The sequence below is a fragment of the Carassius carassius genome, chromosome 8 (assembly GCF_963082965.1).
Source record: "Carassius carassius chromosome 8, fCarCar2.1, whole genome shotgun sequence".
Lineage (NCBI taxonomy): Eukaryota > Metazoa > Chordata > Actinopteri > Cypriniformes > Cyprinidae > Carassius > Carassius carassius.
Window position 1 is genome coordinate 15,186,183 of NC_081762.1, and position 12,498 is coordinate 15,198,680.

Genomic DNA, 12,498 nt, shown 5'->3' on the forward strand with positions numbered 1-12,498 from the left:
GTTGCTTGGTAATCTTGAAACAAGTACAAATTTCTCAAGATTTCAGCAGGGTTTGATGTCACTCAGTGAAAAGATGAAACCACACTAAGAGGCTGACATTCAAAATCTTAAACTTGGAAATAAACTTTCAATCTTTAAAGAAATATTATAACTTTAAAATGAAAAAAATATAACAATTCTGTACTTCAGACTCTGCACTATTTCTAGGTCACTAATTAACACTAAAGTAAATTTGTGACACACTGATCATGTGACTCATTCAGATGCAGCTAAAGAAGTTCTTTGAACTATTTCAAATCATGCTGGAAAACATGATTGACAGGTTTTACAGAAACATGTCGTCTTGTTAAATCTGTTGATTGCTGCTGCCATTAAAACTAAAGGGAAACAAACCAAATGCATAGACGTTAAATAACTTTTACTCAATATTTTATGCTGCTAATATCATTTTAATTAAAAAATGAAAAATAACTTTTATAAAAACTGCTTAATCTCACTACCACTATTTCCCCAGTGGTGTCCGTTTTAGTAAAGCAAAAACAGTCTACTAAAGTTACTAGAATGTTTGGCCAGAAGTGAAGTGGGCTGCTTTCATTCTCATCCCTAGCCTTTCTTTAGCTACAATCAGTGATAAAGCCTCAAGCTTTGCTTTAATTTTAGGCAATGTGCAAATCTCATGAGGGACTCTCAGGGATTCACTCACTCTGGGTGCAGCTAAAAAGAGCAAGGACGAGAAACCCATGATTTTCTATACTGTTTGACCAACAGGGTTGTTTTTCTACATGGAAAATACTCGATATCCAGAAAGTAGGGTAATAAAATACCAATACATATGTCCTTCACTAAAGTAGTGTGTATTAATGCTAGTGCTGAAAAATGATTAATCGTGATTAATCACATCCAAAATAAAAGTTTTTGTTTGCATAATATATGTGTGTGTAATGTGTGTACATTTACTATGCATATATAAATACACACACATACAGTATATATTTTTAAAATATTTACATGTATATATTTATATTAATATATTTACAATATAAACAAAATTTTTCTTAAATATATACATGCATGTGTGTGTTTATATATATATATATATATATATATATATATATATATAAATATATATACACACAGTACACAAATGTATATTATGTAAACAAAAACTTTTATTTTGGATATTTTGGATTAATCATTTGAGAAATAATAAGGTATGTGCAGTTTAGTTTACCTTCCATCTCTCTCTGCTGCTCCACCCTCTATGACAGTCTTGACGAAGATGCCCAGCTTCTCCAGGCCTGCGTCAGCGCCGACCCCCATTCCTATAATACTGATGCCCAGGCCGTCCTCATCTGACATACACAGATAAACGTACACAAACCAGTGAAAGGAAAAAAATTAGTGCTGGGCAAACGGAAAGAGTGACAATTCAATAAATCATGGATGTTTGATGAATGGATGCACGTTTACTGCAACTGATCAATATTCAAGGCTTACCATTGATTTACTCACAGTGCTCAAAATATGCAGATACATGCAGAACATTTCCCTGAAAACATATTTGTATCTAATTATTATTATTTTTTTTTAGTTTATAGGGAAGCTAGTTGTCACAGAGGCTATACTGTACCTCAATAACTATAAGGTTAAAAAAGCAAAAGTACCACAATGGTAAGACCTAGTCTAACTTAAAATAAAAAATTATATATATATATATATATATATATATATATATATATATATATATATATATATATCCTAAATGTTTAACCTCTGAGAAATCTCTTTGGTGACACTGCTATCCTGCTATTCACCTTTTTCCAGTTCCACAGGGAGAAGTTCCAGCTTCTCCACCCGTTTCTCCAGCTCATACTCAGCTGAGGATGCCACTGGGTCCACCTCTTCATTCCTCCGGTCGTAATCTTCATTGGAGTAGGTTTTGAACACCTGGTAGCCAAAAGAAGTCAAGGCTAGTGTCACAATACTGAGGTTACATGACTAAAAAAAGTTGAAAAAACTGTGTAGAGCACTTTTTTCACATTTACAAAATATAGGATATTTGTACCACATAGTTCTTACAGTTCTTAATACTGTGTGTGGTTACCTGGATGATCTAAGACTGTTTTTTTTTTCATGAGTCTCTTGTTTGTTCTGAACAACTGTGCACTGTTTTTCAGAAAAATCTTTCAGTTCCTGTAGATTCTTCAGTTTTCTACCATCTTTTGCATATTTGAACCCTTTCCAGCAGTGAATGTATGATTATGAGATCCATCTTTTCACACACGGTGGGTGAAAACTTTTTGAATTTAAAGATCAAGATAAATTGTACTTAATTTGTCTTCTGGGAAACATGCACGTATCTTCTGTTGCTTCTGAAGGCAGTGCTAAATGGAAAAAAAAAATTATAATTCAACAAAATAAGAAAAATTTGGACATCTTCATCATGTTTTCAAGTTTTTAACACCCGGCTCTTAATGCATTGGGTTTTCTTCTAGGGACTCATGAACAACCATCACAAAAAACAAAGCAAAAAAAGAAAAAGTCGTAGATCATCCACACACAGTATTAAGAACCATTGGGTTATTTTAATAATTTCAGCTATTTTTTTTTTTGTCTTGTGGACTATATGTAATCATATTTTATGTAAAATATCTTACTCAACAGTACTAAATAAATAACATGCATTTTTTATGATCTCTCTTTTGTTAAAATTATTCACATTTTCTGCAAGGGGTTCCCAAACTTTCTCATGCCACTGTATATATATATATATATATATATATATATATATATATATATATATAGTGAGAAAGTGATGCAATGTCTCTGGTTGAATCTGAGCATCTTCAAAACATTGCTTCTCGTCTGAAACACTAAATGTCATTTGCCATCTCCTCAGTGTAAGTGATGGTTCTGTGCATCGTGGTGTGTAAGGACAGTCACGCACAACTGTGTCCCCTAAGCAGGTTCTCGGACAAACATCGGCCCCGTGCCCATGCTACACTTTCTTGCCTCCTCTTTATCTCTTTCCTTATAAAAAGGGTTCACTGGATAAGTTGTAGCTTCATGTTGACACAGAATCACTTTCCGTGACCCAGATTTTACAGTGTTTCATTTAAAAAATGTTTTTAAAACTTCCTAAGGCAAGTATCGGGGTTAATATAGAAATAATAACATTTTAAGACTTCCAAGAACGATTTATATATATAAAAGCAAGAAGTTTCTTGTGCTCACCAAGATTGCAATTATTTGATCAAATATACAGAGAAATATTGCTACATTTTCTACATTTTTAAAAGTTTAAATTTGATTTATTCCTGTGATGCAAAACTGAATTTTCAGCATCATTGCTCCAGTCTCCAATGTCATATGATCCTTCAGAAATCATTCTAATTGGCTGATCCAGTGCTAAAAAAAAAAAGATTTTAAAAAAGAAATTATAACAGCATGCATGTTTCTTCTTAAATGAATCATGACATTAACTTAATTATGATTTGTATAATCTTAGATCCATTTCTGCCATATAGACATTATTTTGACATCATTCTGACAACAGATCACTCTTATTTGTAATAATAATAATGTAGAAACATTAATTTTCGGTTTCTTCAAAAAGTATGTTGAAAAGCACTTTACAAAAAAATGAAAGAAAGAAATAACGTGTCTTCATGATCACCTCTGATCAATTTAATGATCAATTAAATGATCTTACTGACCCCAAACAAGTGAACAGAAATATGCATAAAATATTTATAAATAAAATATTTGTTAAACAATACGTTTTAAAATATTTAAAAAATATTCCAAATATGTCATTATATATATATATATATATATATATATATATATATATATATATATAGTACAGACCAAAATTTGGACACACCTTCTCATTCAAAGAGTTTTCTTTGTTTTCATGACTGTGAAAATTGTAGAGTCACACTGAAGGCATCAAGGGCTATTTGACCAAGAAGGAGAGTGATGGGGTGCTGCGCCAGATGACCTGGCCTCCACAGTCACCGGATCTGAACCCAATCGAGATGGTTTAGGGGTGAGCTGGACCGCAGACTGAAGGCAAAAGGGCCAACAAGTGCTAAGCATCTCTCGGGGAACTCCTTCAAGACTGTTGGAAGACCATTTCAGGTGATTACCTCTTGAAGCTCATCAAGGGAAAGCCAAGAGTGTGCAAAGCAGTAATCAAAGCAAAAGGTGGCTACTTTGAAGAACCTAGAATATGACATTTTTTCAGTTGTTTCACACTTTTTTGTTATGTATATAATTCCACATGTGTTAATTCATAGTTTTGATGCCTTCAGTGTAAATCTACAATTTTCATAGTCATGAAAATAAAGAAAACTCTTTGAATGAGAAGGTGTGTCCAAACTTTTGGTCTGTACTGTATATATATATATATATATAAAATTGAACCCACACTGCTCTACCTCAAATGAACATGCTGCATTCACCAGCAGGCAGCTGTCAGTGTGTCCAGCTGCCTCCATGAGAATCTTCAGCTTCTATTAAACCATGACTGATCATTGCAGAAAAAAACTATCTCATATGTGATGAAAACCAGTTAGACTTAAATCTGATATTTTATGCTAATTACAAGTCAAAACCAATCAGTCCAAATCGTATGTGGTAGGAAGCACTACGAAACCAGAGCATAGTGTATCCAAGCACTGGGACAAAAGCAAGCATAATCTCTAGTGCACTTTACAGCATCAATAATGTAAACTGATCAACAGCTATGCATTATTGAGCAGTCACATTGCTGACCGAATGATTAGATGAAGTGTAATGGGCCCTTCGTCTACAGTCCTTCAATGGATTTATTGAAGATAACATTGGCAGAAAGGTCTGGGCAGTGAAGCTGCTAACATATTTATCCTGGAAGATTCCCTACCACAGTTATAGACTCCTATTGAAAGATGCCAGGAGGGCATATCCAGAAACATTCCCTTGAGCAGAGCTCTAACCTGAAAGTGAAGACATTTTTAGAAACAGCCATTTCTACATTCAGTGGATCTGTTTCAGAGTTTCCCTCACACCCTATTCTCCCGTTTTCTCCTGAGCTCAACCAACTATCACTGTGCTGACAGTCCACACTCCACAGCTGGCTAAAAAAGGCTCAGCAGCTGACTGTCTTTTGTGAATCTGCCAGAGATGACAAACATGAGGGCTCTACGTAAAAGACAAAGTGTGGGTAGTGCGCTGAAGGCTACTGTCAGGTCTGACATGCCATGGGAGAACATAATAATTCACATCTTCTTTTGTATTCATTATAGACATCTATACAGTAGCTGTCTAGGACACTTTATGTTTAGCTTGAATGTAATTACATGGTTTAATTTGATATTTTATTGGTCATTCATATGATAATATGAAGACACAAAAAGGTTTGTCACCAGGCACCCAAATAAAATAACCGTGGACTTTGAAGCATAATTTAATACATAAATTTACCATTTGAGATTTTTAGGAAGAGTGACATAATATATCACGATGCAGTGATTAATTGAAAAAAAATAATACAGTAAAAAATTAAAAGGAACAAGATGGCTGAAACAAATCATATTTGTGACTCTGAATGATGGTTCTATAAACCATACCACACATTGTGACAAACACTGCTGTTCAAATTTTGGGGGGATTCCACAAAAATATTAAGCAGCACGTTTTCATCATTGATAATAATAAAACATATTAGACTAATGGCTGCTCAAAATCCATATTTGGCATCACAAAATATGAGAAATATTTTTTTTAAAGATTATTTTAAATTTTAAATTGTAACTTTAACTTTGGAACAGTAGGTTTTAGACACATGAACTAAAAATTAAAAAATAGACTAAAGGCTATATATATTTGTTTGAGTTATAAAGGCAACTTTGTAACCCTCCAAAAAGGAAATACCAGGAATCTTCAGTTTTCTTCAGTAGGTTCCCAAGTCATTGCTGAACCTTTTCTTGGCTTTGGTCCGACTAACAGAGCTACTGTTTGTGAGCATCTTTGTGGATCTTCACCCATCTAGTAACATTGATTCGTCCTATCATCAGTCTCACCTCTATCCATCTACTGTCATTTTACCATTTAGATCAATACACCTATTAGTTGCCTTCAAACAATTGCAGTGCATCTCGACTCTTTTGTCTTCTCGTCATACAGTAGACCAGCTCTCATAGGATCCTTTATCCTCAATCTATTGCTCATACACTCTAGCGTACTGCAGTCTTAAAACCCAGCAGCCTGCGAGGTCTTTGGCTCCAACTGCTACCTTGCATAATAGCCAAGAAATGTAAGCTTTGTATAAGCTGTTCGGAGAGTACTTTAAGTTTTTATTGCATGTTGTGAGATCCCACCAAAGGCTCTGAAAGCTTCTCATTTTTCTTGGCAAATTTCTACAGAACTGCAGGGGTGAGTAAAACTGAGCAAGGCCCATCATCCATCCCTCTCCTCCTACTCTCTTCCTCGTCCCTCTTTGCTCATTACTTCATTATCCCTCTCGTCTCTCATCCTTCTTTGTGTCACTGCACTTCTAGCAGAGAAGCCATGGCTCATCGGTATACCACTAATGCAGCATATTACACCAGCACTCCTCCAGCTGCATTGTGGGGTGACTGCAGTCCTTGTGGGGAGCAGTCCGAAGATTAACTGAGAGGCAGGCCGAGGGGAAGCAGGGAGGGATGGAGATGAAAAATCGACTGAAAGTGTTTGTCGCCATTTGTATCACAGACTGGCAACAGTGCTGAGTGGCCTAAAGTTTGGCTGACTACAGCGGATCGCATTAAATGGCTCTACAGTCAAGCAGCGGTGCCAGCGCTCCCAGTGTCACCACACACACACACACAGACACATTCAAACACAGCGATCCCTCAGAGGAACGCAGAGGCTGATGCTGAGTGGATTAACCATGCAACAGACAAATCTGTAGACAGACATTCCTGTACTATTGTCTGAAAACAAGCTGCTCCAAAATGAGGTGTTTGGCAAAGTCAAATTAATTATCATTCTACCATATTGGTAAAGAATACATTTAGATATGAACATATGGGTGATTCTACAACTACAGACACTAAAAAAATACCCTTTTCACACTCACTAGTTTAATTTATCTACTAACAAGGAATCACAAGAGAATTCTGTCATATTTTCTGAACAGGGCTGCAAAACAATTAATCGCATTCAAAAAAAAGTTTATGCTTACATACTACATGTGTGTACTGTGTATATGTATTATGTAAATATAAATACAAACACATATGTTTATAAATTATATATTACTAATATTATATATTAATATATTATATATACTAATATTATATATATATATTGTATAAATCTAAAATATTTTTCCTTAATATATACATGTGTGTGTGTATTTATATATACATAATAAATATACACAGTGCACACACATCGCAATTAATCATCATTTGCAGTCTTATTTCTGAAACAAAGAAATTGAAGAAACAAAAGGCATTCTGTGATCGAAGTTACATTAAACTATTTTAAAAAACATTTGTTTTGCTATTGTGTATTTCATAGCTAGCACCCTGCATACACACAAGAAATAATATTCTCAGAATTTTTTGGTTAATCATTCTTTGCAAAATAACTAAATTCTTATTTTATTAAGAAATTAATCCTTTTATTCAATAAGGATGCATTTAGTTGATGAAACATGTAGGGGAAAAAAAAACCATATAATGGTTTCTACAAAAATATTACGCAGCACTGCAAAGCAAAACTGTTTTCAACATTGATAATAATAAGAAATGTTACTAAAGCAATGGCTGCTGAACATTCAGCTTTATCATTCACATAGAAAACAGTTATTTCAAATTGTAATATAATGTCATTTTTGATCAAATAAATTCAATCTCATTGGGCATACAGTAAGAGACTTACTTATAACATTTTTTATAATGAAAATCTTCATTTGAATAAAAATGGACATAAACGTGCCTATAATGGAAGAAACATAAAATATATGAATCACCAGTTTCATGCCAAGTATTTGAATGTTTGCTAATGCTGAAAGTTATTAAAAGATTTTCATCAGTGTAGTAAAAGCCCTTTCACAGAAAGCATTCTGTGAGTCTCAGCATTACTTTAGAGTCTAAGCATTACTTTAAAGGACATTTTACCTTTCAACTATTTAAAAAAAAAAACACTTTGCCATGAAGGAAAAATGATGAGTCAGGTGATATGAAACTCTCCAGCATAATTAGCCTTTTGCTCTGTGTCAAGTCCACAGCTTCTTCAAAACGCATGGTTATATTCATCCTCTTGACTCTTTTTTTCAGTTTATCTGGCCTGGAATGTCATTTTGCCCTCTTTTTAATCCTGTGTTTGTGAAAATACCTCTGGGGGCTGAGTAGCATGCTAGCAGAGTGAGGGGGAGCTACTAGCATAACGGGATAAACAAGACACAAACAATTGCTTACTTTATGTTTCATTCTCATTTGTTGGTTGAGTCTTCTCACATGATCAGTAACATGGTCTGATGAATTCATAATTCATCAACTGACCACATGAGTGGGTGAGAGTGTTAGATTTACAGGCAACGTGTTCGTGCAAGCTAGTCTCAGCTTGAAGCCTAATCTAAACACACATGCATTATACATATTACATTTTAAATAAATTAAATCAATTTATGCATTTAGCAGACGCTTTTATCCAAAGCGACTTACAGTACATTCAGGCTATCAATTTTTACCTATATCATGTGTTCCCGGGGATATACATATGCATTTAATAATGCTTTAAACTTTTTATTCATCCTTACTTCATAGAAAGTAACACTTCATTAAAGATTTGACAACCATAGCTCTTAACTAATAGTTATTAAACTATGAAATAGATAAATAAATAAATAAAATAAAATACAAATAAAATACAGGTCTACTAAAAATATAATCATATATAAAATTATATGTTTAGATAGATTGTGTTAAAACAATTGATACATAAAAAAATAAAGAAAGAATATAAAATATGTTTAAACAAATATTTTAGAATATTGTAGAATATTATATATTTTTTATATAATATTATATATATATATATTGGCTGATTTGTTGAGAGAAAATATAATATATTATAATGTAATATATAGACAAATCAACCAGAATATATTCACTATAAGCATGATATTTGCTTTGCTATATATGGTAGTACTTTAGTTTATGGAATAATTCTCAATATGAACTAGTTGCTTATTAGAATGCATATTACTAGCATATTGGCTGTTTATTAGTACTTATAAAGCAGGGACAAATGAAGAGCACAGATTTTGAGTATGGGTCACCATACTTGAACACATCATGTCCTTTCCTTTTTTAAAAAGAAATATAGCATTATATACATTATTTTTTTCTAAATTATTACTATTATTGTTATTATAGATATTCCTGATTACAATGGGTGCGCACTGAGGAAAAAATGGCACTCTACACATCTGGGTGAACACACAGCGACTGCATTTGTCCTGACTGTTTCACAACAATACAGGACACTGTGTCAGCATTGAATACCTCCTTGTTTCCAGCATGGAAAAAAGCAAGAACTACACTCTCTGACAGATCCAGTGACGGCCTGTGACGGGGGGCGGAGGGAGAGCTGTGGAGAATAAGTGCCTGACACGGACAGCTGGAACACAGGCACAGCATCAGAACCACAGGCCTGTCTTCTGTTTCCACAGTCGTTAAAAATTCATCTCCAGAAGGGGTCAGATGTCAGAGAAAAAAACAAATAAAAAATACCACAGCATTCATAATGCATTGTGAGATAGATCTTTGCCAATGACTACAGCTTCAAAATTGCTGTCATGAGACCAAGACAATTGCTTGATTGCCTATTTTTCCCTGAACCCGAAGTGCACAAACTGCACATTGATATCTCATGACAGCAAGTTTGTTCTGCGCAACAAATTCAACAAATGAGCAATATCAGTTTCCCACTGACTACATAACTCCTGTAAACAGACCAAAACATAAACATGTCTAGTGTAATGGACAAAACTTTTTAACACATTTAAAATTCTCAGTTTTTCTCTCTGAAACGGGACAAAAATATTGATGACTCATCCTGCACTAAACAAATATTTGTCCGATCAGATGCTCTCTAAAATTAGAAATTCCCACCCCTTATACCCACTGCAACTCAACAGAAAGTAGCAAATCATAGCAGTTATATAGTTAACTGAACCCTAGCCTTTTTATTTTATTTGTTTAACGGATTGGTGCTTCAAAATATTACACCCAAACTTTCTATTTAATAGAAAATCAACTAATCAGAAACCTGTGCTTGTTGGATCATTAGCACCCATCTAAATCATCATGAAATCACCAACTGAGACATTTTTATCCATGGTATAAGGTTGAAATAGCCTTTTTCCAATTACATAAAGCCTACTACTTCAAAAATACCTTGATCTACTGGAGATCCCTTAAAATAAAATGAAAATGATAATTAAATATTAATGGTAATAAATCCTTTGTTCAGCTCACTAAGATTTTTCTTATCTACAGTATGTTCCTTAAAGTATGTTTATATATATTTAATATAACCCTAAAATAGGTCTAATAACTACTCTATGGCCATCCGCCCTTTTAACTGAATTACAGGACTGAGCTGATATAGTAAAAGGCTGGATTGATTCAGAGAGAGCCATGTGATCTATAATCAGTATGTTCATCTAAGCACAGAATGGAGTGTATAATCACTGAATCATTTCAGCAGTCATTCAACTGCTGCCCAGTCTTTCAAATCCATTAGTGAATCAAGAAGGAATAAATATGCCATAACAAGAGGCTGCGATTAGCACAGCTAATGTCATATTTCATTCAGCCTGTAAGTGCAGTTTATGTAGGTGGATGATGACAGGATGGATGTAACAAAGGGCACAGCTAAACAAACACTACAATTGACTGTACAACAGACAATCGCTCCTGCATCAGACACGTGCTTCATTCGATGGGATCTGGTTAATTTGCTCTCAATTAAATGTAATATAAGAATTATCTTCTAAACAGATATTACTCAACTGCACAACCACACAATAATATCATATTCAAAATCTAGTTGCCGAATGTTGTGACAACCAAACCAGTGAATCTAAAAATGCCTGAGTTTACATTAGACATTGGTGTGTCACACTTTCTCGTGATAATGCAAAAAATGTTCTTGCTTTGTTTCCTTTCTTGTTTTGCAATGGTAAGGCACATGTTTTCATAACATAATGGGTGAAAAGCTGCAAAAGTAATAAAACTGATTTGTGCAACTGTCTACAAAAAAAATAAATAAAAAAGGACAGACAGAGGACTTGGCTACTGGATGCCATGTCTTCATTATCAGAGCTAGACTAACAGGATGTGGATATTAAGTCAGGTCAATGAAACTGACTTGAAATGCCCTTCACTGCCTCCAGTGGTTAGAAAGCAACCCCTGTGGGAAAAAAATCCATTAAAGTCAGCTAGGTCAGTGATTTGGTTGCTTTAAGGTACTAATTTTTATATTTGACATCATGTGGTGACACATCACATTATGAAGAAATGTCCTATAAGACATAGTTCACCCCAAAATAAAAATTCTGTTATCATTTACTCCACCTTATGTTATTTCAAAACTGTATGACATTCTTTGGAACACAAAAGGGGAAATTTCAAGTTAAATTCTCAAATTTCACACTCAAAGCTATCATATGACTTCAGAAAATTCCACACATACTACTTTTATGCTATTTTTATGGTGCTTTCACATCCTTTTTGAAGTCTGATTTCTCCCTTAGCGTTCAACTGGAGAAAAAAATCATACCTGTCCTAAACAATTTGAGGTTGAAATAGATTTTCATTTTTCAGTAAAATATCCCTTTCATTGACCATTAAAAACAGCTAATTTTACAGTAAAACAAATTGCATGCACCCACCAACAGACATAATTCAGGTTGGACACCAGATATAAAAAACGCTGTGAGGGATAGACTTGTGGTCTTTACAAAGGCATGCACTGTAAAGGTAGATGATTTCACAAAACACAAAACTGTAGGGGGTTTTAGTCTTTGAATGTTTTTGTCAGAAAGATGTTTCATCAGACAAAAAAACATGTTAATAAACACAAAAACCTGTACCTGATACACTGTACTTTTATCCTTTAAAAAGCATAATTTTAATTTCTATAAAAAATATGGCATTGAATAAGGTCAATATGTGGGGATGTTATGAACCTTGCCCACAGATGTAAAGACTTGGACATTACCAAACTTTTTTTTTTTTTACATTTATTATGACAGGACAGTGTAGACATGACAGGAAGTGAAGTGGGAGAGAGAAAGCGGGGTAGGATCTGGAAAGGTTCTCGAGCTGGGATTCGAACTTGGGACACCTGTAGTCTTGCATAGCCAGACTTTCAGACTAACGGCTGAAGGTCTGGAATCTATGGCAGCTTTTATTGGCCAAGGCCCGCCCATGAGGCCATTTGACTGACAACCAATCA

At 34.2% G+C, this 12,498-nt stretch overlaps 1 protein-coding gene across 6 annotated transcripts in view; it reads right to left on the minus strand.

The window, feature by feature from the left end:
- Nucleotides 1-12,498, minus strand: part of LOC132145402 (neurabin-1-like) — a 57,756-nt gene that overhangs the window by 32,896 nt on the left and 12,362 nt on the right. For all 6 annotated transcript variants that reach the window (XM_059556416.1, XM_059556415.1, XM_059556418.1 and 3 more), the window contains exons 3-4: nt 1,815-1,947; nt 1,232-1,352 (exon numbers count right to left, since the gene is read on the minus strand). In XM_059556416.1, the coding sequence (XP_059412399.1) occupies nt 1,232-1,352; nt 1,815-1,947 (254 nt within the window). The remainder of the gene's footprint in view (nt 1-1,231; nt 1,353-1,814; nt 1,948-12,498) is intronic.